This window comes from Jaculus jaculus, chromosome 13, assembly GCF_020740685.1.
Source record: "Jaculus jaculus isolate mJacJac1 chromosome 13, mJacJac1.mat.Y.cur, whole genome shotgun sequence".
NCBI lineage: Eukaryota > Metazoa > Chordata > Mammalia > Rodentia > Dipodidae > Jaculus > Jaculus jaculus.
This window is the reverse complement of record NC_059114.1, coordinates 3,211,446-3,233,665: the sequence shown is the minus strand read 5'-3', so window position 1 is coordinate 3,233,665 and position 22,220 is coordinate 3,211,446. Positions and strand designations below refer to the sequence as shown.

At 41.8% G+C, this 22,220-nt stretch overlaps 2 protein-coding genes across 2 annotated transcripts; both read left to right on the top strand.

The window, feature by feature from the left end:
* The first annotated feature begins 1,243 nt into the window (after window positions 1-1,243).
* Window positions 1,244-2,134, top strand: LOC101613876 (putative vomeronasal receptor-like protein 4). The gene has a single exon (XM_004670890.1). The coding sequence runs from the start codon at window positions 1,244-1,246 to the stop codon at window positions 2,132-2,134; it is 891 nt and encodes a 296-aa protein (XP_004670947.1).
* Window positions 2,135-17,199: 15,065 nt separating this feature from the next.
* LOC101613589 (vomeronasal type-1 receptor 4-like) lies at window positions 17,200-21,793 on the top strand. Its single transcript, XM_045132831.1, has 2 exons — window positions 17,200-18,082; window positions 21,504-21,793. Exons 1-2 carry the CDS (start codon window positions 17,200-17,202, stop codon window positions 21,791-21,793), a joined length of 1,173 nt encoding a protein of 390 aa, XP_044988766.1.
* Window positions 21,794-22,220: the final 427 nt, after the last annotated feature.

Sequence of the window (22,220 nt, the reverse complement as noted above, 5' to 3'; positions counted from 1 at the left end):
AATTATACCTGAAACATTTATCTGGTCATTAGATCAATGAAGAGACTATGCAAATCCACATTACCATAGTTATGAATGTCTTAGAGGACAATACAAGTCATTTGCCACGTAGGTGGAAGCCTGCACGTTCCCCCAGCATATGGGTGAGGTCACACTGAGCACCCTGCTGCACGTGTCACCCAAAGTGGACGGACTTCTCCAGGCCCCACAGTTTAACAATCACAGGAGCCCAACCCAAATATTTCTCCAAATTATCTTGTCAGATCATCTTGGTGATTAGTGTTCAGTTTTAAAAACAGAGCCTCCTTCAGTAACTAGTTCATTAAAACCTTTGACCATGTAATACAAGTGCTGTGGTAGGTAGCTTAGAGACCACATAGTAACAGTGTCTCTGAAGTGTTCTCACTGTCGTTGGCAGGAAGGAAGCAGATACACATGCAACACAGGGGTTCAGGGAAAGTGGATGTGACTAAAATGTGAGCTGGTTTGTGAACAATGAACAACAGATATCTATTGAGGGCGGTGTTTCAGCACAGACCAGGCAGGTATGTTATCGATATCCCTGTGGTAAGGTAAATGTCACTGCTACATATACTTGAAAGTCATCAGAAATAAGATTTATGTGGAGAGGATTTCAAACTGTGGAGGACAAGTAGAATTTAGACTGATATTTAAAGTTATATGTTTGTAAGACATGAAACTGTCAAATAGACTTCTGCCTCAAAAGATTGTTTTTGGCCTATGTATGGTGTTGCATGTCTTCAATCCCAGCACTCAGCAAGCAGAGAGAGGTGGACAGCCATGAGTTTGAGAGCAGCTGGAGGCTACAAAATGAATTCCAGGTAAGCCTAGGTTAATGTGAAACCCTACAGACTCACATGCACGCACACACACACACACACACACACACACATATGTATAAAATTTTCCAGACCAGATATGACTCAGTGGCTAAGGTTCTAAAGCTAACTTTCACTCCAACATAGAAGAAAAAACTGAAAACAACAGTAATGTTTATATAGTGAACACACATCCCTGTGAGATTTTAAGAAGTATTGATTTATAGGCTGGGGCATTTCTAAGAAAAAATAATAAGACTTAACAGTTCTTAAAAGACAAAAGACATCATCAGTAAGATGCCCGTTGGTTGGAGTCTATGCATTTATTCTTTTCACTCGAGTAAACAGGGACAATTGACTTGAATCTCTCTAATGTTTTTTCTAGATCTGAATGAAGTAAGAAGATGCTCTGGAATGACCATATCCAAATCACCATCTGCTTCTTTCTTACTGTACCTGGAGTTGTGGGAAATATCCTGATATTCGTGAGATATGTATATAACATTCTCATGGGGACTAAGAAAAAATCCATAGACCTTATCCTCATGCACTTGGCAGTTTCAAATATACTCATGATTTGTAGCACAATTATCAGAGAGAAAGCCATAATTGTTTATTTCAAGATCTCCCTAGGTGAGGTTGGTTGTAAAGTTGTGGTTTTTCTGGGAAGGATGACTCGAGGACTCTCCATCTGCACCACCTGTCTCCTCAGCATGGTCCAGGCTGTCACCATCAACCCCAGGGTGACCCTGTGGAGAAAACTCAAACCACAGACTGCAGGACAGGTTCTTCCCTATCTCCTCCTCTTTTGGATGTTAAATTCTCTGATAAGCTCCAACTTACTGTGTTATATCACATTTTCCAGAAGCATGAACAGATCTGTGGCTGACAAGCAGAGTGGGAGTTGCGTTATGCTGCCATCTAGGCAAGTAGTGAAATGGTTGTTCCTCTCCCTCATGGCTCTCCGTGATGTCATCTTCCAGAGTCTTATGGGCTGGAGCAGCGTGTCCATGGCTCTCCATCTGTATAAACATCACAAGCGTGTCCTCTACCTTCACAGCTCCAAGTGTGTGAACAATTCCAGCCCAGAAATCAGAGCCACACAGAGCACTCTCATTCTCATGGCCATGTTTCTTTTCTTTTATTTGGTTGATTTCTCTTTCTCCTTCTTCATAGGTTACACAGTGACTCAAGATTCAACCACCTTTATTATGAAAGGTTTTCTAGAACTTGGTTATGCTATTCTCAGCAGCTTTGTCCTGCTCAGCAAAGATGTCCTTGTTAGTAAATACTGAGTGCTTACGAATTGCTAGAATTAAATTCTACACCCATTCCTCCTGGAATAAAAGGTATATACATTAAAAATTGCTTTGATATAATGATAATTTTTAAGGGATTTTGCACCAGGTGTGGTGGTGCATGCCTTTAGTCCTATCAATTGGGAGGTACAGGAAGGAGGATCACTGTGAGTTCTAGGCCACCCTGAGACTACATATTAAAGTCCAAGTTAGCCTGGCCTAGATTGAGTCCCTACTTTGAAGAAAAGAAAAAAAAAAGATTTTACTACTTGGTATTGAAGTGTCAGAGAAAGCTACTGTTTTAAAACATTTTAGTTTTTAATTCCTTGAGACAGAGAAGCAGGTATTGAGAGAGGGAGAGAGAATTGGCATGCCAGGACCTGTAGCCACTGCAAACAAACTCCAGATGTACTTTAAATGACCTCCAGATACATATGCTACCTTGTGCATCTGAATTACATGGCTACTAAGGAATCGAGCCTGGGTCCTTAGGCTTCATAGTCAAACAGTTTAATCACTAAGCAATCTATACAGCCATAAAACTAGTTTTTTTTTTTTTAAAAAAATGCTGTTTTTGTTAGAGATGGAGACATTAAATAAACCAGGAGATACCACCCCATATGCCATCTCACCCTGACACACAAACTAAAACTCTTGGCAGAAATGGAACTGGGATGATCCCTCCAAACTAACCAACCAATCAGATCTTCCCCTTGCCTATAAAGGATCCTGTCTTCTTCCTGACACAAATTCCACCCCACTCTGACCTGCTCTGCTGAGCTCCGCTCTCTTTGGCTGGTTCTGCCTCTCTTCACTCTGCCACAGGGACACATGGGAGTCTGGCTTCCCTCTCACCCAGCCTGGCTGTGGGGGATGGGGTGTGGGTAGGGGGGAGGGATGCAGAGCATAAAATTATTTCTTGGTCTGAAGGAGCTTTTCTTTTCATTATTTTTGAAAATATATTTTATTTATTTATTTGAGAGAGAGAGAAAGAATGGGCATGATGCCCAGGTCTCCAGCCACTGCAATGGCACTCCAGATGCATGTGCCTCCATGTGCATCTGGCTTACATGGGTATGGGGAATCACATTGGAGTCCTTTAGCTTTGCAGGCAAATGCCTACCACTAAGCCATCTTGTCCAGCCCTGGTGGAGCTTTTTTGCTCACCTCTGCTTTATGGTTTAGGGTAATTTCTTGCTGTGATTACATGCATGATTTTCCTCTGGTCTCTAATCTGCCACGTTCATATTTTCCTTACACCCAAATCTATGACGTGGTTCCCTTCACTAACTCACCGAGTGGGTGTTTGCACTAACTCTATGTCTGCTACCTGTATAATTTCTTTAACAGATACATATCCAATTTTCCCAACACCATTTCCTGAAGAGGCTGTCTTTTCTCCAATGAATATTTTTGGCATTTTTATCAAGTATCAGCTGGCTATAGCTACCTGGACTTATATTTGGGTCCTCTGTTCTGTTCCATTGATCTACATGTCTGCTTTTGTGCCAGCACCATGCTGGTTTTGTTACTATGGCTCTGTAGTATAGGTTAAAATCAGGTATGGTGATACCACCCACCTTACATTTGTGGCTATGTATTATTTTAGATATTCAAGGTTTTTTGTGATTCCATATGAATGCTTTGGATTGTTTCTTCTATTTCCTTGAAGAATGCCATGAAAATTTGATGGGGATTGCATTAAATGTGTAGATTGCTTTTGGTAAGATTGCCATTTCCACAATATTGATTTTTCTGATCCAGGAACAAGGGATGTTTGTCCATTTACTAGTGTCTTCTGCAATTTCTCGCTTGAGTGTTTTAAAGTTGTCATTGTAGAGACCCTTTACTTTCCTGATTAGGTTTATTCTGAGGTAGTTTATTTTCTTTGATGCAATTGTGAATGGGAGTGATTCTCTGATTTCATCCTCTGTGTGTTTGTTGTTAGCATATAGGAAGGCTACTGATTTCTGTGTACTTATTTTGTATCCTGCTATGTGGCTGTAGGTGTTTATCAGCTCTAACAGTTTGCTGGTAGAGTCTTTAGGACCATTTATATATAGAATCATGTCATCTGCAAATAATTATAACTTGATCTCTTTCTTTCCAATTTGTATCCCTTTTATGTTTGTCTCTTGCCTTATTGCTATGGTTAAGACTTCCAGGACTATATTAAATAAAAGTGGGGACAGTGGACACCCTTGTCTTGCTCCTGATTTTAGTGGAAAACCTTCCATTTTTCCCCTATTTAGTAATATGTGGGCTGTAAACTTGTCATAAATAACCTTTATTATATTGAGATATGTTCTTTCTATTCCCAGTTTCTGTAGAACTTTTATCATGAAGGAATGTTGGATTATGTCAAATGTTTTGTCTGTGTCTAATGCGATGATCATGTGATTTTTGTTCTTCAGTCCATTTATATAATGTATTCCATTTATTGATTCACATATGTTGAACCATCTTTGCATCTTGGGATAAAGCCTACTTTGTCAGGGTGGATGGTCTTTCTGATATATTCTTGTATTCTGTTTGCCAATATTTTGTTGATAATTTTTCCATCTATGTTCATGAGGGAGATTGGTCTGTAATTTTCTTTTTTGGTCCTATCTTCGCCTGGTTTTGGTATCAGGGTGATGCTGGCTTCATGGAAGGAGTTTGGTAGGATTTCTTCTTTTACTACTTTATGGTAAAGCTTAAGAAGCTATGGTGTTAGTTCTTCCCTGAAGGTCTTTTAAAATTCAGCAGTGTATCCATCTGGGCCTGGGCATTTTTAGTTGGGAGATTTTTGATAACTGCTTGGATCTCTATGCTTGTTATAGGTCTATTTAAGTGATTGATCTCATCTTTATTTAATTTAGGTATGTCATATAAATCAAGGAAATCAACCAATTCTTTTTAGATTTTCATACTTTGTGGAGTATATGCTTTTATAGTATGTCATATTATTTTTTAAAATTTCTCTGGCATCTGTTGTGATGTTACCTTTTTCATCTCTAATTTTATTAATTTGTGTCTCTTCTCTCTTTCTTTGGGTCAGATTTGCTAAGGGTTTATCAATCTTGTTTATCCTTTCAAAGAACCAACTCTTTGTTTCATTAATTCTTTGGATTTTTTTTGTTGTTTCTATTTCATTAATTTCTGCCATAATCTTTATTATTTCTTCCTGTCTACTGATTTTTGGTTTGCCTTGTTCTTCTTTTTCCAAGGCTTTAAGATGAAGCATTAGGTCATTTACTTGCGACCTTTCTAATTGCTTAATATAGGCACTTAAAGCTATAAATTTACCTCTTAGGACTGCCTTCATTGTGTCCCAGAGATTTTGGTATGTTGTGTTCTCATTATTGTTTGACTCTATAAATTCTTTGATTTTCTTCTTGATTTCTTCATTGTCCCATTCATCATTTAGTAGTGTGTTGTTTAATTTCCATGATTTTGTGTATGCTCTATAGCTTTTCTTGCTATTGATTTGTAGTTTGAGTCCATTGTGGTCAGATAGAATGCAAGGAATTATTTCAATTTTCCTGTTTTTGTTAAGATTTTCTTTGTGTCCTAATATATGGTCTCCTTTAGAGAATGTTCCATGTGCTGCTGAAAAGAATGTATATTTTGCAGCATTTGGATGAAATGTCCTGTATTTATCTGTTAGGTCCATTCCTGCTATGACCTCATTTAGTCCAGATGCCTCTCTGTTTATTTTTTTCCTGGGATGACCTGTCAATTGGTGAGAGTGGGGTGTGAAGTCACCCACTACCACTGTGTTTGGTGTTATCTGTGTCCTTAGTTCTAATAGCATTTGTTTGATGAATTTGGGTGCCCCCATGTTAGGTGCATATATGTTTAGGATTGTAATGTCCTCCTATTGGAGGGTGCCTATAATCAATATAAAGTGGCCTTCCTTATCTTTCTTAATTAATGTTGGACTGAAGTCTACCTTGTCAGATATCAGGATAGCAACTCTTCCTTGTTTTCCAGGCCCATTTGCTTGAAACACCATTTTCCAACCTTTCTTCCTAAGATAATGTCCATCTTTTGTAGAAAGGTGGGTTTCTTAGAGGCAACAATTTGAAGGATCCTGCTTTTTAACCCAGTTTGTGAACCTATGTCTTTTGTTTGGGGCACTGAGGCCATTGATATTAAGAGATATTATTGACAGGTGTGTATTCATTTTTTCCATTTTTTTTTTTTGTAGTTCTTTCGGTTTTACCTTTGCTCTCATGTGTTAACTAGTTTTTGAGTATTGCTTGTTTTTTTTTTCCAAGTTCCTTATGTGTGTGCTTTTCTTTTTCTTCAGCATGGAGGATTCTTTAAAGTATTTTCTATAGTGGTGGTTTTGTCTTCAAATACTCCTTTAGCCTGCTTTTGTCATGGAATGTCCTTATTTCTCCATCTATTTGAATGGATAGCTTTGCAGGATAAAGTAACCTTGGTTGACAGTTGTTCTTTCAGAACTTGGAAAACATCACTCCATGCCCTTCTGGCTTGTAAAGTTGGTATTTAATCCGCTGTAATCCTGATAGGCTTGCCTTTGAAGGTAACTTGATTTTTCTTTTTGACTGCTTTCAATATTTTTTCTTTGGTTTGTGTGTTTGGTAGTTTGATTATAACATGCTGAGGAAAGGTTCTTTGCAGGTTTTGTCTGGCTGGTGTTCTAAATTCTTCCTGTATCTGCATTGGCACCTCTCTCCCAAAATGGGGGAAGTTTTCTTTTATGATTTTGTTGAAGACACCTACTATGCCTTTGGAGTGAAATTCTTCTCCTTCTACTGTGCCCTGAATTGTTATGTTTGATCTTTTCATAGTGTCCTGAATATATTGAAATTCCCACTCATATAATATATTAGTTTGTCTTTCTCTTTGTTGGGCTGGATTAGATTTGCCACCTGGTCTTCTAGCTTAGATATTCTGTCCTCTCCTTCATCCATTCTACTGGTGAGATTTTCTACAGAGTTTTTTATTTTATTAACTGTGTTCTTTATTGATAATAATTCTAACTGGTTTTTCTTTATTATTTCTATTTCCTTATATGTCTAGTATTGACCTCTTTATTTCATTAAGTTGCCATCCTTGTGTCTTCTTTGCTTCCTTTGGTTGCTTCTTTGAGTTCTTTGAACATCTTTATAACCATTCTTTTGAAACCTTTCTCAGGCATTTTTTCTAACTCGTTCTCACTGGAGGTCATTCTGATGTATTAATACTTTTTGGTGGATTTATATTGTCTTGACTTTTGGTGTTTCTTGTGTTATAATGTATATATTTTTGCATCCTATATTATTTAATGATTAGATTTTCTAGGTAGCTGGGTATTATGGGATGTATCAATCAATCTGATGTTATATATCTTCAGGGAAGGAGCTTAAGGCACTAGGTGTGGCTCTCAAGACTCTCAAAGTATCTACAAAAATGACCCTAGGTGTTGGGTTTGCCTTCTATGAGAGTATTCAAGTAGGCTAAGTGGAACAAAATACAGATAGCTTCTAAAATGTAACTAAACAATGTACACTTTCAATGAAAAACAGTACAGAGTGTTTATCCAAGAGTAGGTATTATGACAACCTGATCCTCTGTCTGTCCCTTAGGCTGTGTGGTGCCTCATCCACTCCATTAATCCTGACACACTCCATTAAACCTGACAAGGAGGTTAAGATTTGTGGCCTGTAGAGGGTTCCAAGTCAGCTTGTGATCAGGTGAGGCCCTTCCCTAATGTATAACAGAAGAGGAAACAAAGCCACTATAAATCAAGAAGCAACAAATAACACGCCCATAATACAGCTTATTTAAGAATGGCAAATCTGACCATCCATCAGATTTAACATATAATTTATCCTGATATGGAAGGTGCAATTAGCACTTCTGGTTCAGGCCTATATACGAGTTTTATTAGGTGGGTACTGACCTGGTGTAATCCCAGTTATCTTTTGGGATGATTTTGGTCTCCGTTATTCTGCTCCTGCTTAGGTCCCGCTGCACCGGAGACAGCAAGCATGCCATTTCAGGATCACAAGGAATGGAGCGCTGAAGAGCTGCTTGACACAGTTCCAGCCCAGCTATCTCTTCCTTGAAGTCCAATATGATCCCTCTATAGAAAAATTTTTGGCACTCTATGCTACAGAAATATGTGATTTTCTGTATAATGTTTGTCTTTCTCTGTCTTTCACTTGGTGTCCCAATCTCTAAGTTTACTTTTCCAGTAAAAATTGGTGTTGGTGAAGTGTTGATCAATGTATCTGAAAAAGGCTCTGGCATAGAATTGGAAAAAAAAAAGGGTCAGAGATAATTGTTTTCCTTAAAGGCCTTAAAGAAAGTCAGGTATGAAGTACAGTACACTTAGGAGGAAACAATGAACCTCCTGGAACAATGTAAAAATTGTTCTATGACTGATTTTTCTAAATGGTGGCAATTGCAACAAACTATGACTCTTTACCAAGAATCCTTATAGAAAAACAACCAAAGTCAGAAAAAGTTCAATCGGGGGGACCAAAGTCTAAGTATTGGAGGGACATGAAAAGGAAAATTCAAAATAAATGATTAAAGGATAAATAGATCTACTGGATCAGTGATTAATGATGGGAAGCCCCATTTGCGGTTGTTTTGCCTCTCACCTTTAACATAGCAATTGAAAGTAGAAGTTCAGGAACTCACAAGTGCTTGACCGCACATACATGTGGAAAATGTAAAAACAGGTAATCATTATAGGGGCCTGATGACTTTACTTGAGGTGAATAATTATGGGATTGTTTGATAAAAAGGAATAACAAAAAGTTTCTATGAATTCTGTAAAATTATGCCTTGAAGTTTGTTCTTGCAGAAAATAAAAGACTGAGGCTAAGAGCTGTGGCAGCAGAGAAGTAGAGAAGCAAAGGAGCATGGATGCATAGGAACAGGGAAAAACAGAGAACAGAAAAAAAGACAAAGAAACAAGAAAAAGAAAACAGAAAAAGACAAAAATAAAAAAATAGAAACAGAGAAGCAGGTAGAGAGAGAAAGATGGAAACACTCAGCGGCCTTCAGCATTAGCCTGTCAGCTTGCACCAGAACTTGATTTCAAGTTGTTATTTCGCCTCTCCCTTTCACACCTCCATTCGGGGACCCTCCTTCAAGCCAGGGCTGGACCCGGGCACCGCTGTTGGTTCAAGTAGGCGTGGCCGGGTCCCTGGACTGCTGCTCTGTTCTCTGGAGCTGGGCACTGGTGGTGGGGAGGGGAGGCTGCCATGCTGCTCTAGTTCTCTCGCTGTTCCACCTGTTCTTCGACCTTGTGATCTGCTCCTCCATTGTTCACTGTCGTTCTCCCTTCATGTTTCTTGAGTTTTCAGAGAGGTCCAGTGTGAGTGGGAACTCCCCTCAGTGGGTTTTCCTGTGGTTCAGGCAAAGCCTAACGGCTGGCTGGTGGACTGCTGCTGAGGTCCCGCAGACCTGCCAGAGCCTCTTCTGCCAGCCTCTGTGGTCTATGGATGCTCTCGATCTCTTCTACTTCCCTGCATTCATTTCAATTTCAATACTTTTTAGTAAAAGAATGTATTTTTCTGTTTTTTGGGGGTTTTTTTTGCTCCCCCCCCCCCAGGCTGCTTTGGTGTGGTACCTACATTGCCATCTTAACTGGAAGTCCCCATTTTTCTTCCTTCTGTGCAAGGCTAGGTCAGTAACAGGACCTGTAATCTCAGTCCTCAGGAGCTGGAGGCAGGAGTGTCAGGAGTGAAACAGGGTGTTAGGGGTTCAGGAGAAGAGTCTGGAACCCCAAACCTGAGGTTCTGGAACCCCAAACCTGAGGTTCGTGTATACTACTGAACACTGAACAAAGAATTGGATAAAACACTACTGAGAAGGATGAGTATTACATTATTCTATTTATTTGTTTTGTTTTGGTTTTTGAGGTAGGGTCTCACTCTGGTCCAGGGTGACCTGGAATTCACTATGTCATCTCAGGGTGCCTTCTAACTCATGGCCATCCTCTTACCTCTGGTTCCCGAGTACTGGGATTAAAGGTGTATGCCACCATACCTGGCCATTATTCTATTTATTAAGGGAAGTACAGAACCAAGGGAAGAAGAAAGAATACAGCCACGTGGTCTGAGTGGCCTGAACAAACCATAGAAGGAGGCAGAAAGCAAAGAACACAAAGTACAAGAGCTCCTCCCGTGCAGCACACCGGAGGGGATGAAGAGCCCATGTGGGAGCAGAGGTCAGGGGCTCTCCCCTAGTCTGAACCTAGCCTGCCGCAAGAGGGAAACTCACCAGTGCCTGCAGGTTCGTGAGTGATGTTCAGAAGCCCAGACAGAAACTTGCCCCTCCCCCATGTGTATTTATAACCTTATTGTGGTGGGTTTCACCTTCTGGCTTAGGTGAGCCAGAGAGAAAGCTGATTGGTCTGGTCCAGAGGCTGGCTTAGGACAAGGCCAGCCATGATGACAAGTTCTGGGGTCTTAAGTTTGACTAACCACAGTGTCAGGGTTAGGAAAGAGGAAGTCCCTCCCAGCAGGGGCTCAAGGGTGGAAAAACAGATCTCCTTTTGGCAAGAGATAAGAAGTCAGGTCATCCTTTGATCTCTAGCCAGTGCATGTCCCAGAGGGCAGTCATTTCTGCCTTTATCATCAGGTGCCACCCTAACTGCCTAACAAAAGTACCTCACTCCCTTTCAGGAGTTCAGTGTCAGCCTCTTTGATATCAGTAGTTCAATTTTTTGTTGTTTGGTTTTTCGAGGTAGGGTCTCACTGTGGCCCAGGCTGACCTGGAATTCACTATGTAGTCTCAGGGTGGCCTCAAACTCATGGCGATACTCCTACCTCTGCCTTCTGAGTGCTGGGATTAAAGGCGTGCACCACCATGCCCAGCTTAGTAGTTCAAATTTTTAAGAAGCCCTAAAAATGAGTAAAAATGTATACTAAGCTTCTTTGTCCACTCTGATGAGATTGCTTTGTAGATTGTGTATCGTATGTTTTATGTATTTTAGATAATAAATTATATGGATTATAAATAATTTCTGTCACATTGCCTCATTGATTGGTTACTTTCTCTCTGGACGGTTTTTTGTTTTTATTTTTTTGTTTTGGTTTTTCAAGGTAGGGTCTCACTGTAGCTCAGACTGACCTGGACTTCACTAGGTAGTCTCAGGGTGGCCTTGAAGTCACAGTGATCCTCCTGCCTCTGCCTCCTGAGCACTGGTATTAAAGGTGCCACCACCCTAGCCATAAGCTTTGTGGGGTTTATTTTTTTTTGTTATTTGTTTTTTCATATTTTTATTTGCTTGTTTGTTTGAAAGAGAAAGAAAAAGGGTCAGAGAGAGAGAATGGGTGTGCCAGGGTCTCCAACCACTGCACGTGAACTACAGGTGCATGCACTACCTGTGCATCTGGCTTGCATGAGTAATCAAACCTGGGTTCTTTGGCTTTGCAGGCAAGTGCCTTAAGTGGTAACTCATCTCTTTTGCATCCAGAAGCTTTTTTTGTATTTTTGCAATCTTATTTATTCATTATTCCTTTTGCTGCCTGAGATTTGAACGTTTTAGTCAAAAAATTGTCAGGGCCAGCTTGAACCAAAATTTCCTCCTTTCATTTTTGTAGAAGCTTTAGAGTTTCTTGTCTTAAATTTTGCTATTTAAAACAGTTTGATCCAGGTGTCCTGGCAAATGCCTTTAATCCCAGCACTTGAGAGGCAGAGATAGGAGAATTGCTGTGAGTTTGAGGCCACCCTGGGACTACATAGTGAACTCCAGGTCAGCTTGGACTGGAGGGAAACACTACCTAGAAACAAGCAAACAAACAATCCAAAGCAGTGTGAGTTGAATTTTGGGTATGATGTAATTTAAAAATCTCTTTTCATTGTTTTGCATTGAATGCCAGTTTGTCAACGCCATTTATTGACATCTATCTTTTTCCCCCATAGTGCATCTTTAGCGTATGCACAGGAAACAGTTGACTGTGTTTTCCGGGTTTGTTTCTGGCTGTAGTCTGCTCCCTTTGACTCTACACCATCACCACACTGCTTACTTGTCACCACCGTTGTGTTGTACTTGGACATCAGCTGCTACTGTACCTCCAACCCTCTCCTCCACAGGATGGCTTTGGCCTTTTGTGGTACCATATGATTTTTGTAAAAGTTTTATTTTTATATTATCTTTGTTTTTTATTTTGTTTTCTTTTACTTTATTGGAATGGTTATATAGCTTTTGTTTATTCTGGACATTACTTTGTGAAGCATGAGTAAATTAATATAAATCAGTATACATATAAATTCTTACAAAGACACACAGAGAGAGAGATACACACGCATACACAGAGAGGACTAAATTTAACCAAAGTGAAATATTAGCACACGGAAACTGGTAAAGGACGAGGAGAATATGTAGAAAAGACACGAATAAATAGAGAAATATTCAGGAATTGAAATGTCACAACAGCAGAAGTACATACAGGAGGAAACCATCACATTGTCAAATTGGAACCATGGAAAGATAGTAGGAAGGACCTCACAATCACATGGCAGGGCAGCCACACATTAATTTTCTTTGGGTTGTTGTTGTTTTAAGATCACGTCTGATATGAAGTAAGGGAAAGTAAAATGATGTCCCACCCTCATCTGCATTGTCACTGCCTCTGTCCTGCAGTGGGCCTTCTATCTCTACCTGGTGCAGATGGCTCCCAGGAAGTTCCCAAGCTCTCTCTGCAATCCAGCATTAAAATAGAGGGCCCAGGGCTGGAGAGATGGCTTAGCAGTTAAGCACTTGCCTGTGAAGCCTAAGGACCCCAGTTCGAGGCTTGGTTCCACAGGTCCCACGTTAGCCAGACGCACAAGGGGGCGCACGCGTCTGGAGTTCGTTTGCAGAGGCTGGAAGCCCTGGCGCGCCCATTCTCTCTCTCTCCCTCTATCTGTCTTTCTCTCTATGTCTGTCACTCTCAAATAAATAAATAAAAAATGAACAAAAAAAAATTTTTAAAAAATAAAATAAAATAGAGGGCCCATGTCAAAGTCAGAGTCTTTCCAGAAATTGTTTACTTCTCTTCCTGCTCCAGCACATATAAAGAATGGAATTACATTCCATCAGTAACCACTGATCATTTCAAGTGTCTTAGCCAGGGGCATAGCAGGGTAAACTGTGGTTAAAGGTAGCATGATAAAAGAGCCTTTAAACTGGAAAGTATGGGCTGCAGAGATGGCTCAGTGCTTAAGGCACTTGCTTGCAAAGCCAAAGGACTCAGGTTTGATTCCCCAGGACCCACGTAAGTCAAGTTTACTATGTGGCATGCATCTGGAGTTGGTTGGCAGTGGCTGAAGGCCCTGGTGGGCACCCTATCTCTCTCTCTCAAATCAATTTTAAAAATGGCAAATGTTATGGGAGAAGCTTCAGATATGAGCCTGGGAACAGAATATAGCCAGAAATAAACTCAGTATACACAGTCAGTTATGGCCTGTTGATAAATTTGGGTAGCATAAAATCCTGATTTCCTGATTTGGGGGGGGAGGGTTAGGGTTGGAGACTAAGGCTCCTGTTTTCTCTTTTGGCATTGGTTGGAGCCAGCTATTTCTACTCAGACAGCTTCAGATCTCTGCACTGTGATTGTCCTCTTTGCCTGAGACAGTTTAGTTCAGAAACCGTCTTGTCATTTGGAAAGCCATGGGCTCTGAGGTGTGTGGAGTTACGAACAGCCAGACTTAGATGAGTGTAACTTGTAAGGCAGAGTGTCATGGTGCAGCGAAGGTCCTTGCTGTCCTTCCTGATAAAAGTACCAGCACGAATGTGGATCTCTTTGCTTCTGTAATGTCTGGAATCCCAATTATTGCGCCAGGTGGCTTAAGGTAAGGAATATGGCTCTGATTCTCATATTTGGGAAGGTGTGGGGCTTATGGGAACTCCATGACTATGTGATCACCCGTGATCATCCCTTGTGAACACATTCCTCCTTTCCAACAGAAAGTGATTTCACTCACACAACGTCTCTACTGTGTCTAGACTGGGGAGGAGGTGGCCCCCAAGCACACGGTGCACGTTGTAATCTGACTAACTGGAGTGTCTCTCGCATGTGGGCAGTGGTTGGAGCAGGAGTGTCACACAGATCCATGATTGTGAGGGAAGTGCACTGGGAGGATGTGGACGCTGTCCTCAAGGAGAGACACGCACTGGGAGGATGTGGACGCTGTCCTCAAGGAGAGACACACGAGGTCTCTTTCTTGTGAGATTGTGAGGGGCTGAGACATCTCAGGTAACCAGCAGGAGAAAGATGCCCAGGTGCTGATAATGAGCCTCTGACGTAACTGTCCATATCCCCTTGGCTTATCGTGTGTGATTGAATAGATCCAGTTGATTAAGCCTTGTTGGGTGTTCCTGAGACAGATTAGGGGTGACAGGGCCTCAAGAAAGATGCTAACAGATGAAATTGTCCTTGGTCCTGTGGTGGAAAAGTCTAGGTCATTGCAATTTACTATAGGTCAGAAAAATCAGAAGGGTCTGGCATTTTCTTATCTTTCCCCCTTTAGGGAGTCCTTCCACTCCTTTCTGAGAAGGTCCTTCTTAGTAAATTAAAATTTCTTGGAAAATTGTTCTTTTGTAGGAAATGACCCCAGACCCCTGACTAACTGGCTAGACCAGCCACTCATTCACCAGGCTTACATAAAAAATGCCCCAACCTATGTCCTGAGGTAACCTTCCTAAACACTTTTTGCCTCCTTGGTCAAGAGCTCTGCATTCCTTCATTAAACTCTTCTCTCTTTTTAAATTGTTTACTTATTAATGAGAGACAGAGAGCAGGACAAATATATATAGATATGTATATTACCCTATATATATTATATATATATCATATATATATCATATATATATATAATATATATATAATATATATGATATGTATAATATATATGATATATATCATATATATATGATCACATATATGTATATATGATCATATATATGATTATATATATATATATATATATATATATGTAAAATCATATATGTCAGAGATGAGAGAGAATGTATGGGGTATGGGGTCAACAGGTCCTCTAGCCACTACAATTGAAATACAGATGCATGCTCCATGTAGTCCATCTCTCTTACGTGGATACTGGGGAATTGAACCTGATTCCTTGGGCTTTACAGGTAAGCCACTTAACTGCTAAGGCATCTCTGCAGCCCAAATATATTTTCAAAAAAAATTTCCAAAGGTTCATAGAATGGCTTTGTGCATAAATCAGAGGACAGATGAAGAAACAAAAACTATCTCCCAGGAAGACTCCCTGCTGCTAGGTTCTGGGCCCCACAACTCAGCACTATCCAGTGACTGTGGGACTTCTTGACTTTTACCAATGCTACTGCCCATGGAACTGCTGAGACAAAGACCACCTTGAATTGTCCAACATTTCTTTCAAGCTGGTTCTTGGCTTTGGTGGTGAATAGGAGGGAAGGGGCAAGCCTGGAACAAAGTTCGGGAAGCTAGGACCCTCAGGACACTTTTCATCATCACAGTCCTCCTCCTCATGTCTACACTGGCACTGTAATTGGGATCAGAAAGTTTCTGTGTACTGCAAATTGCAGGGCACCAGGGACATGGCAGAGCTGGCCTTGGGGGGTAGATGTGTGTAGAAGGTGCCCTACTCCCTTTGAAAGCCAAAGTGTGTCACAGTGACATCTTGACAACTGGGACCACAGGAGTGATAAATTGCATCTGGCTGTGAGCTGTCACGGTGCCCACATTGAGCATGGCAAGACTGCAGAAGTGAGTGTTCCTGATGTGACAGAAGTCTCTGCCTGTGACCAGGGTAAGGAGGCTGTGAGGCAGGGCCCCTTAGGAGGAGATAGGGGTAGAGAAGGGTCTGGGGTCCCTTTGCACAATGGATGAGGAGGGGGTAAGATCAGTGAGGAGAGGGGCTGTCCTATCTACACTGTCATGCAGAAATCTGTTCCATGCCATGAGGGAGCCTGTGTACTATAGTGTGTGTGCTGCCCTGTGCCAGAGCTGCCCACTCCACAGACAGGCAGGGATAGGAGGCACAGGATGGCATTTCCCCTGCCTGTGCAGAAGCAGTTAGTCTCTGAAGTTTCTCCTCAGTCTGGCGTACTTACAGTACACACAACAGTCAAATGCTGTTCTAAACTCTGTCAGAGCTGGTTGCTTCAGTCTTCTTGGGATGGAGCTCCTTTCCATTTTGTATTGATATTTTCATTTTTTGCCTTGCTTGTTTGCTTTTCTTAACCCAAAATATGTTGTGGATATTTACTAAACGTTCTGGGTGAAAAGCAACCAGGGAGAAAATCTGAACACCAATGACAGGTGTGGGAGCAAGTGTGCTTAATGTTGCTGAGCACTGGCCTAAGCCACACACACCTCTCTCATGTTATCTTTCCATTACAACATGCTTAGTAACACATTCGAGGTTGTGCATTCACCAACTGAGAAATCAGGACTTGAGTTTCAGAATGACTGAAGATAGGGGTGTTTTGTGAGGTACAGAGTTTATGTTTCTCAGGTTTAATCATTTGTTAGGCATCTGGAATGTGTATGAACCTCCAGCCTTCTCACCAACTTCCGACTAAGTTGATTAATCACACATACCATACTGTGAGAATTCTTAAATGTTGGAGGAAGAATCTTGTGTAAGCTTATTAAAATATTCCTATAAGCTTCTCTTCGAAGCAGCCAAACCCAGTGTCATCGTACATTCATGATATATATATATATATATATATATATATATATATATATCATGAATGTATATATATATATATATATATAGACATACATACATACACATATATGTGAAATTTTCAGACCACATATGACTCAGTGGCTAAGGCTCTAAAGCTCATTTTCACTCCAGCGTAGAAGAAGAAAACAACAGTAATGCTTATATAGTGAACACACATCCCTGTGAGATTTTGAGAAGTATTGACTTATACACTGGGGCATTTCTAAGAAAAAAAATAAGACTTAATAGTCCTTAAAAAACAAAAGACATCATCACCAAGATGTCCTTTGGTTGGAGTCTATGCATTTATTCTTTTCACTCGAGTAAACAGGGTCAATTTGACTTGAGTGTCTAATGTTTTTTCTAGATATGAATGAAGTCAGAAGATGTTTTGGAATTCCCATGTGCAGACAATCATTTACCTTTTTCTTACTGTACCTGGAATTGTGGGAAACATCCTGATATTCGTGAGATATGTATATAATATTCTCATGGGGACTAAGAAAAAATCCATCGACCTTATCCTCATTCACTTGTCATTTTCAAATATACTCATGATTTGTAGCACGGTTATCAGAGAGAAAGCCATAATTGTTTATTTCAAGATCTCCCTAGGTGAGGTTGGTTGTAAAGTTGTGGTTTTTCTGGGAAGGATGACTCGAGGCGTCTCCATCTGCACCACCTGTCTCCTCAGCATTGTCCAGGCTGTCACCATCAACCCTAGGATCAAATTGTGGAGAAAACTCAAACCACAGACTGCAGGACAGGTTCTTCCCTATCTCCTCCTCTTTTGGATGTTAAATTCTTTGACAAGCTGTAACCTACTGTGTTATATCACAGTAGTCAGAAGCATGAACAGATCTGTGGCTGACAAGGACAGTGGGAGTTGTGTTATGCTACCATCTAGGCAAATAGTGAAATGGCTGTTCCTCTCCCTCATGGCTCTCCGTGATGTTGTCTTCCAGAGTCTCATGGTCTGGAGCAGTGCGTCCATGGTTCTCCATCTGTATAAACATCACAAGCGCGTCTCCTACCTGCATAGCAGCTCCAAGTGTGTGAACAATTCCAGCCCAGAAATCAGAGCCACACAGAGCACTCTCATTCTCATGGCCATGTTTCTTTTCTTTTATTTGGTTGATTTCATTCTCTCCTTCTACACAGGATTCACAGTGACACAAGATTCAACCACCTTTATTATTAAAGGTTTTCTAGAACTTGACTATGCTATTCTCAGCAGCTTTGTCCTGCTCAGCAGAGATGTCCTTGTTGGTAAATACTGAGTGCTCACAAATTGCTAAAATTAAATCTACATCCATTCCTCCATGAATAAAAGGTACATGCGTTAAGCATTGCTTTAACATAATGATAATTTTTAAGGGATTTTGCACCAGGTGTGCTGGTCCATGCCTTTAGTCCTAACAAGTGGGAGACAGGATAGGAGAATCACTGTGAGTTCAAGGCCACCCTGAGACTACATAGTGAACTACAGTGTAGCCTGGCCTAGATTGAACCCCTACCTTGAAAAAAAAGGGATTTTTCTATTTTGCTATTGAAGGATCAGAGAAAGCTAGTTTTTTAAAGTTTTATTTTTATTTCTTTGAGAGATAGAGAGAGAAGCAGGTATTGAGAGAGGGAGAGAGAATTGGCACGCCAGGAAGCCACTGCAAACAAACTCCAGATGTACTTTATTTTATTTTTATTTATTTATTTATTTATTTATTTATTTATTTATTTTTTTGGTTTTTCGAGGCAGGGTCTCACTGTGGTCCAGGCTGACCTGGAATCCAGATGTACTTTAAATGACCTCCAGATACATATGCTACCTTGTGCATCTGAATTACATGGGTACTAGGGAATCAACCTGTGTCCTTAGGCTTCATAGGCAAACATTTTAACCATAAGCCATGTATACAGCCATAAAGCTAGTTTTTTTTTTTTTTTAATGCTGTTCCTTGTTAGAGATCGAGACATCAAATAAACCAGGAGATATCACCCCATATGCCATCTCACCCTGATAGACAAACTAAAACTCTTGGCAGAAATGGAAGTGGTGCGTGACAGAGACTGACCTACAGTGCCCCCTGCTGGCCACAGTCCAGTATGCTACCTAGACAGATGGCCCCGGTGAGCTGGCCCCGGGAATAGCCCTCCAAGCTTATCAACCAATCAGATCTTCCCCTTGCGTATAAAGGATCCTGTCTTCTTCCTGACACAAATTCCACCCCACCCTGACCTGCTCTGCTGAGCTCCGCTCTCTTTGGCTGGCTCTGCCTCTCTTCACTCTGCCACAGGGACACATGGTAGTCTGGCTTCCCTCTCATCCAGCCTGGCTGGGGAGGCGGGTGGGAGGGGAGGGGTGAGGGGATGCAGAGCATAAACCTGTTTCTTGGTCTGGAGGAGATTTTCTTTCCGTTATTTAAAAAAATATATTTTATTTATTTATTTGAGAGAGAGAGAAAGAATGGGCATGATGACTGGGCCTCCAGCCACTGCAAAGGCACTCCAGATGCATGTGCCTCCATGTGCATCTGGCTTACATGGGCATGGGGAATCAAACCGGGGTTCTTTAGCTTTGCAGGCAAACGCCTACCACTAAGCCATCTTGTCCAGCCCTGGCGGAGCTTTTCTGCTCTCCTCTGCTTTATGGTTTGGGGTAACTTCTCGCTGTGATTACATGCATGATTTTCCTTTGGTCTCTAATCTGCCACGTGCATATTTTCCTAACACCCAAGATCCACCACGTGGTTGCCTTCACTAACTCACCGAGTGGGTGTTTGCACTAACTCTAGGTCTGCTACCTGTGTAATTTCTTTAAACTTAGGGTAAGCATGAGTGTACCTCTCTTCATTACTCATTTCTCCTCTGAATATCTTGGTTTCTCCTTTGATATCTGCCCTCTCATTTCTTTCTTTGATCCTCACTCTTCATCCTCTTAACTTCTCTGAAAACACATGGCAGATGCCATGCCAGTTCCTCCTAAGTCCCTTTATACAAGCTCCTAGATTCTCCTTTCCACATGCCAGCAGCTTTATTCTAATTTCTCTTTAAAAGTCTCAGGTTTGGGCTAGAGTGCTGGATTAGTGGATAAGGTACTTGCTTGTGAAACCTAAGGACTCATGTCAACTTTCTTAAGCCAGACGCACAAGGTGATGCAAGCACACAAGGTCTCACATGTGCACAAAATGGCACACGCATCTGGAGTTTGATTGCAGTGCATGGAGGTGCTGGTGCGCCAGTCCTCCCCCCCACACACATAAAAAAATCCAAACAGCCTCAGTTTCTTTTAAGTCACATGCTTGCAACTTTACTGTAATTGCTTTTGAAAAGTGCAACCACCGGATTTATTTGCAGCAGAAGGAGGCCTGGCATGTCCATTCTCCCCTTTTGTTCTCTCCCTCAAATGAATAAACAAATATAAAAATACTTAATAAAGAAAAGGAAATGTGTACTATGTGTGGTGGCACATGCCTTTAGTTCCAACACTGAGGAGACCAAGGTATGAGAATCACCATAAGTTCAAGTCCAATTGAGACGACATAGTGGATTCCAGGTCAGCCTGTGCTACAGTGAGGCCCTACCTCACTAATAATAATAACAATAATAAAAGTAAAAACAAGAAACAAGGGACTAGGTAATTTAATACTAGTTTGCAGGCAGTTTATGAGAAATGGCCTTTCCTTGCAGTCTTGCTTGTAGAGGTCAGATGGAGACCTGACATCTCCTTATCTCTCTGTCTAAAGGAGTTCCCTCTCTAGCACTTTTTCCCATGAAATGAACCTGACTCTCCATAGGAAGGAGCTCCCCTTTCCTGGAATAGTTCCCTCTTCTGGAGGGTTAATGTGCAGGAAGACTTAACCCTGATCCCCACATAGCAACCTGCAGGGCTGGTCAGCTCTAAGCCAAACCCTATACAAGAGCACAGTGCTAGTCTCTAGGTGGGCTTTCCCTGCACAAAAGCTATGTACTCTGAAATTCTCTTAAGCACTATGATCCATAAAACTCACCACTCTGAGTCTCAGAGGGGGGGGGATTTTTCATTTCTAGAACTCCCTGGTCTTCTCTAAGGGCAAGAGATGTGCATTCCTTTCTTCTCTTAAGTTCTGTGCACTCTCATTTCTGGGAGCACTGCTCTGACCTTCTCTTGGTCAGGTGCTCTCCACTTTTCACTTACTTCTTTGAGCTATATAATCCCACAATAAAATCTCCCCAAACTTTCCCTGATCTGTAGATTTCAATTCTTTCCTTGTGCTTTTTGTCACTGCACATCAAGGTCTTCACTGTGGAGGCCACTGACTCATTGGAAAATTTCATGACGGTAAGGTCCTGTACCTTAACTAGGCCTCAGTTAAAACTCAACCAAAAGCTGAGAGAGCCTCTGTGACTCTCAAATATACCCAACTTCCCTCATCATCTCGGTGATGCAGGGTATCATATTGCTGTATGGACAAAGATGATGACTCTCACACTTAATAGCTCATACATTCAGCGTTTCCAAAAACTTAGAAAGGCAAAAATCTTACAGAGGACCATGCCACATTTCACATTTGAGGTTTTTTCTTTCTTGTTGATTCTGAAACTAATGAAAGCAATGCTGCTGCCAAAATCCCAATTTTATTTTTCCCAAAGCCAGAGCATACATGTAAGTCAGGAAGGAGAGGTCAGGGCCTTCCTTCACGCAGGGGGCTCACAGGGCAGCGCGGACGTGACCCGGAGGAGCTGACCCCGCAGGCAGGCGGCACAGCAGAGTCCATCCGCGCCCGGTGGGCGTCGCTGCATCCAGAAGCGCTGAGGACGCCGGTGACCATCACCGCGGTCACACGCTTCGCACCACGGCGCGGACCTGGCCGTGCCGACGAAGAGCGCGGGGACGAGACTCCCTTCCGGGCTCCGCGAGCAGCGCGCGGGGAGGCTGAGCTCAGGGCCTCGGCTCACCGCCCGGCAGCCCCGCCTCACACTTCTGGTCACTTCCTCGTGTTGTGACAAGACCCCTGACCAGGAACCAAGTCCCCTGGTCACCCAGGAGTCACCCAGAGAACCGCCACAGAAGCCGAGACACTCGAATATAAAAACAGCAGGTTTCTTTATTGCAAGCCTAGCCTGGGCTCCGTCCCCACAGTCTGGCACAGCGGTAGTGAGGGAGAGAGCCCCTTTCTTTTGCGGGGGAGGGGTTCATATAGGAATTTGAACAAAGAAGTAGGGGATAGATACATGATTGGTTGATTTAAACAGTTCTGATTGGTTTGGGGTTTCAGCTGGCAAAGTTGGGGGCAGGAGCTAGGGGCACTCCAGGCAGATGAAGTCATCTCCATAGTCCTTGAAGTGGAGATTCCTCAGTTTCTTATCTAAGCAGGTGGTCGGGCCCACTCCTCCCCCCAGCAGTGGAGTGTTTCTACAATGTCCTTGAAGT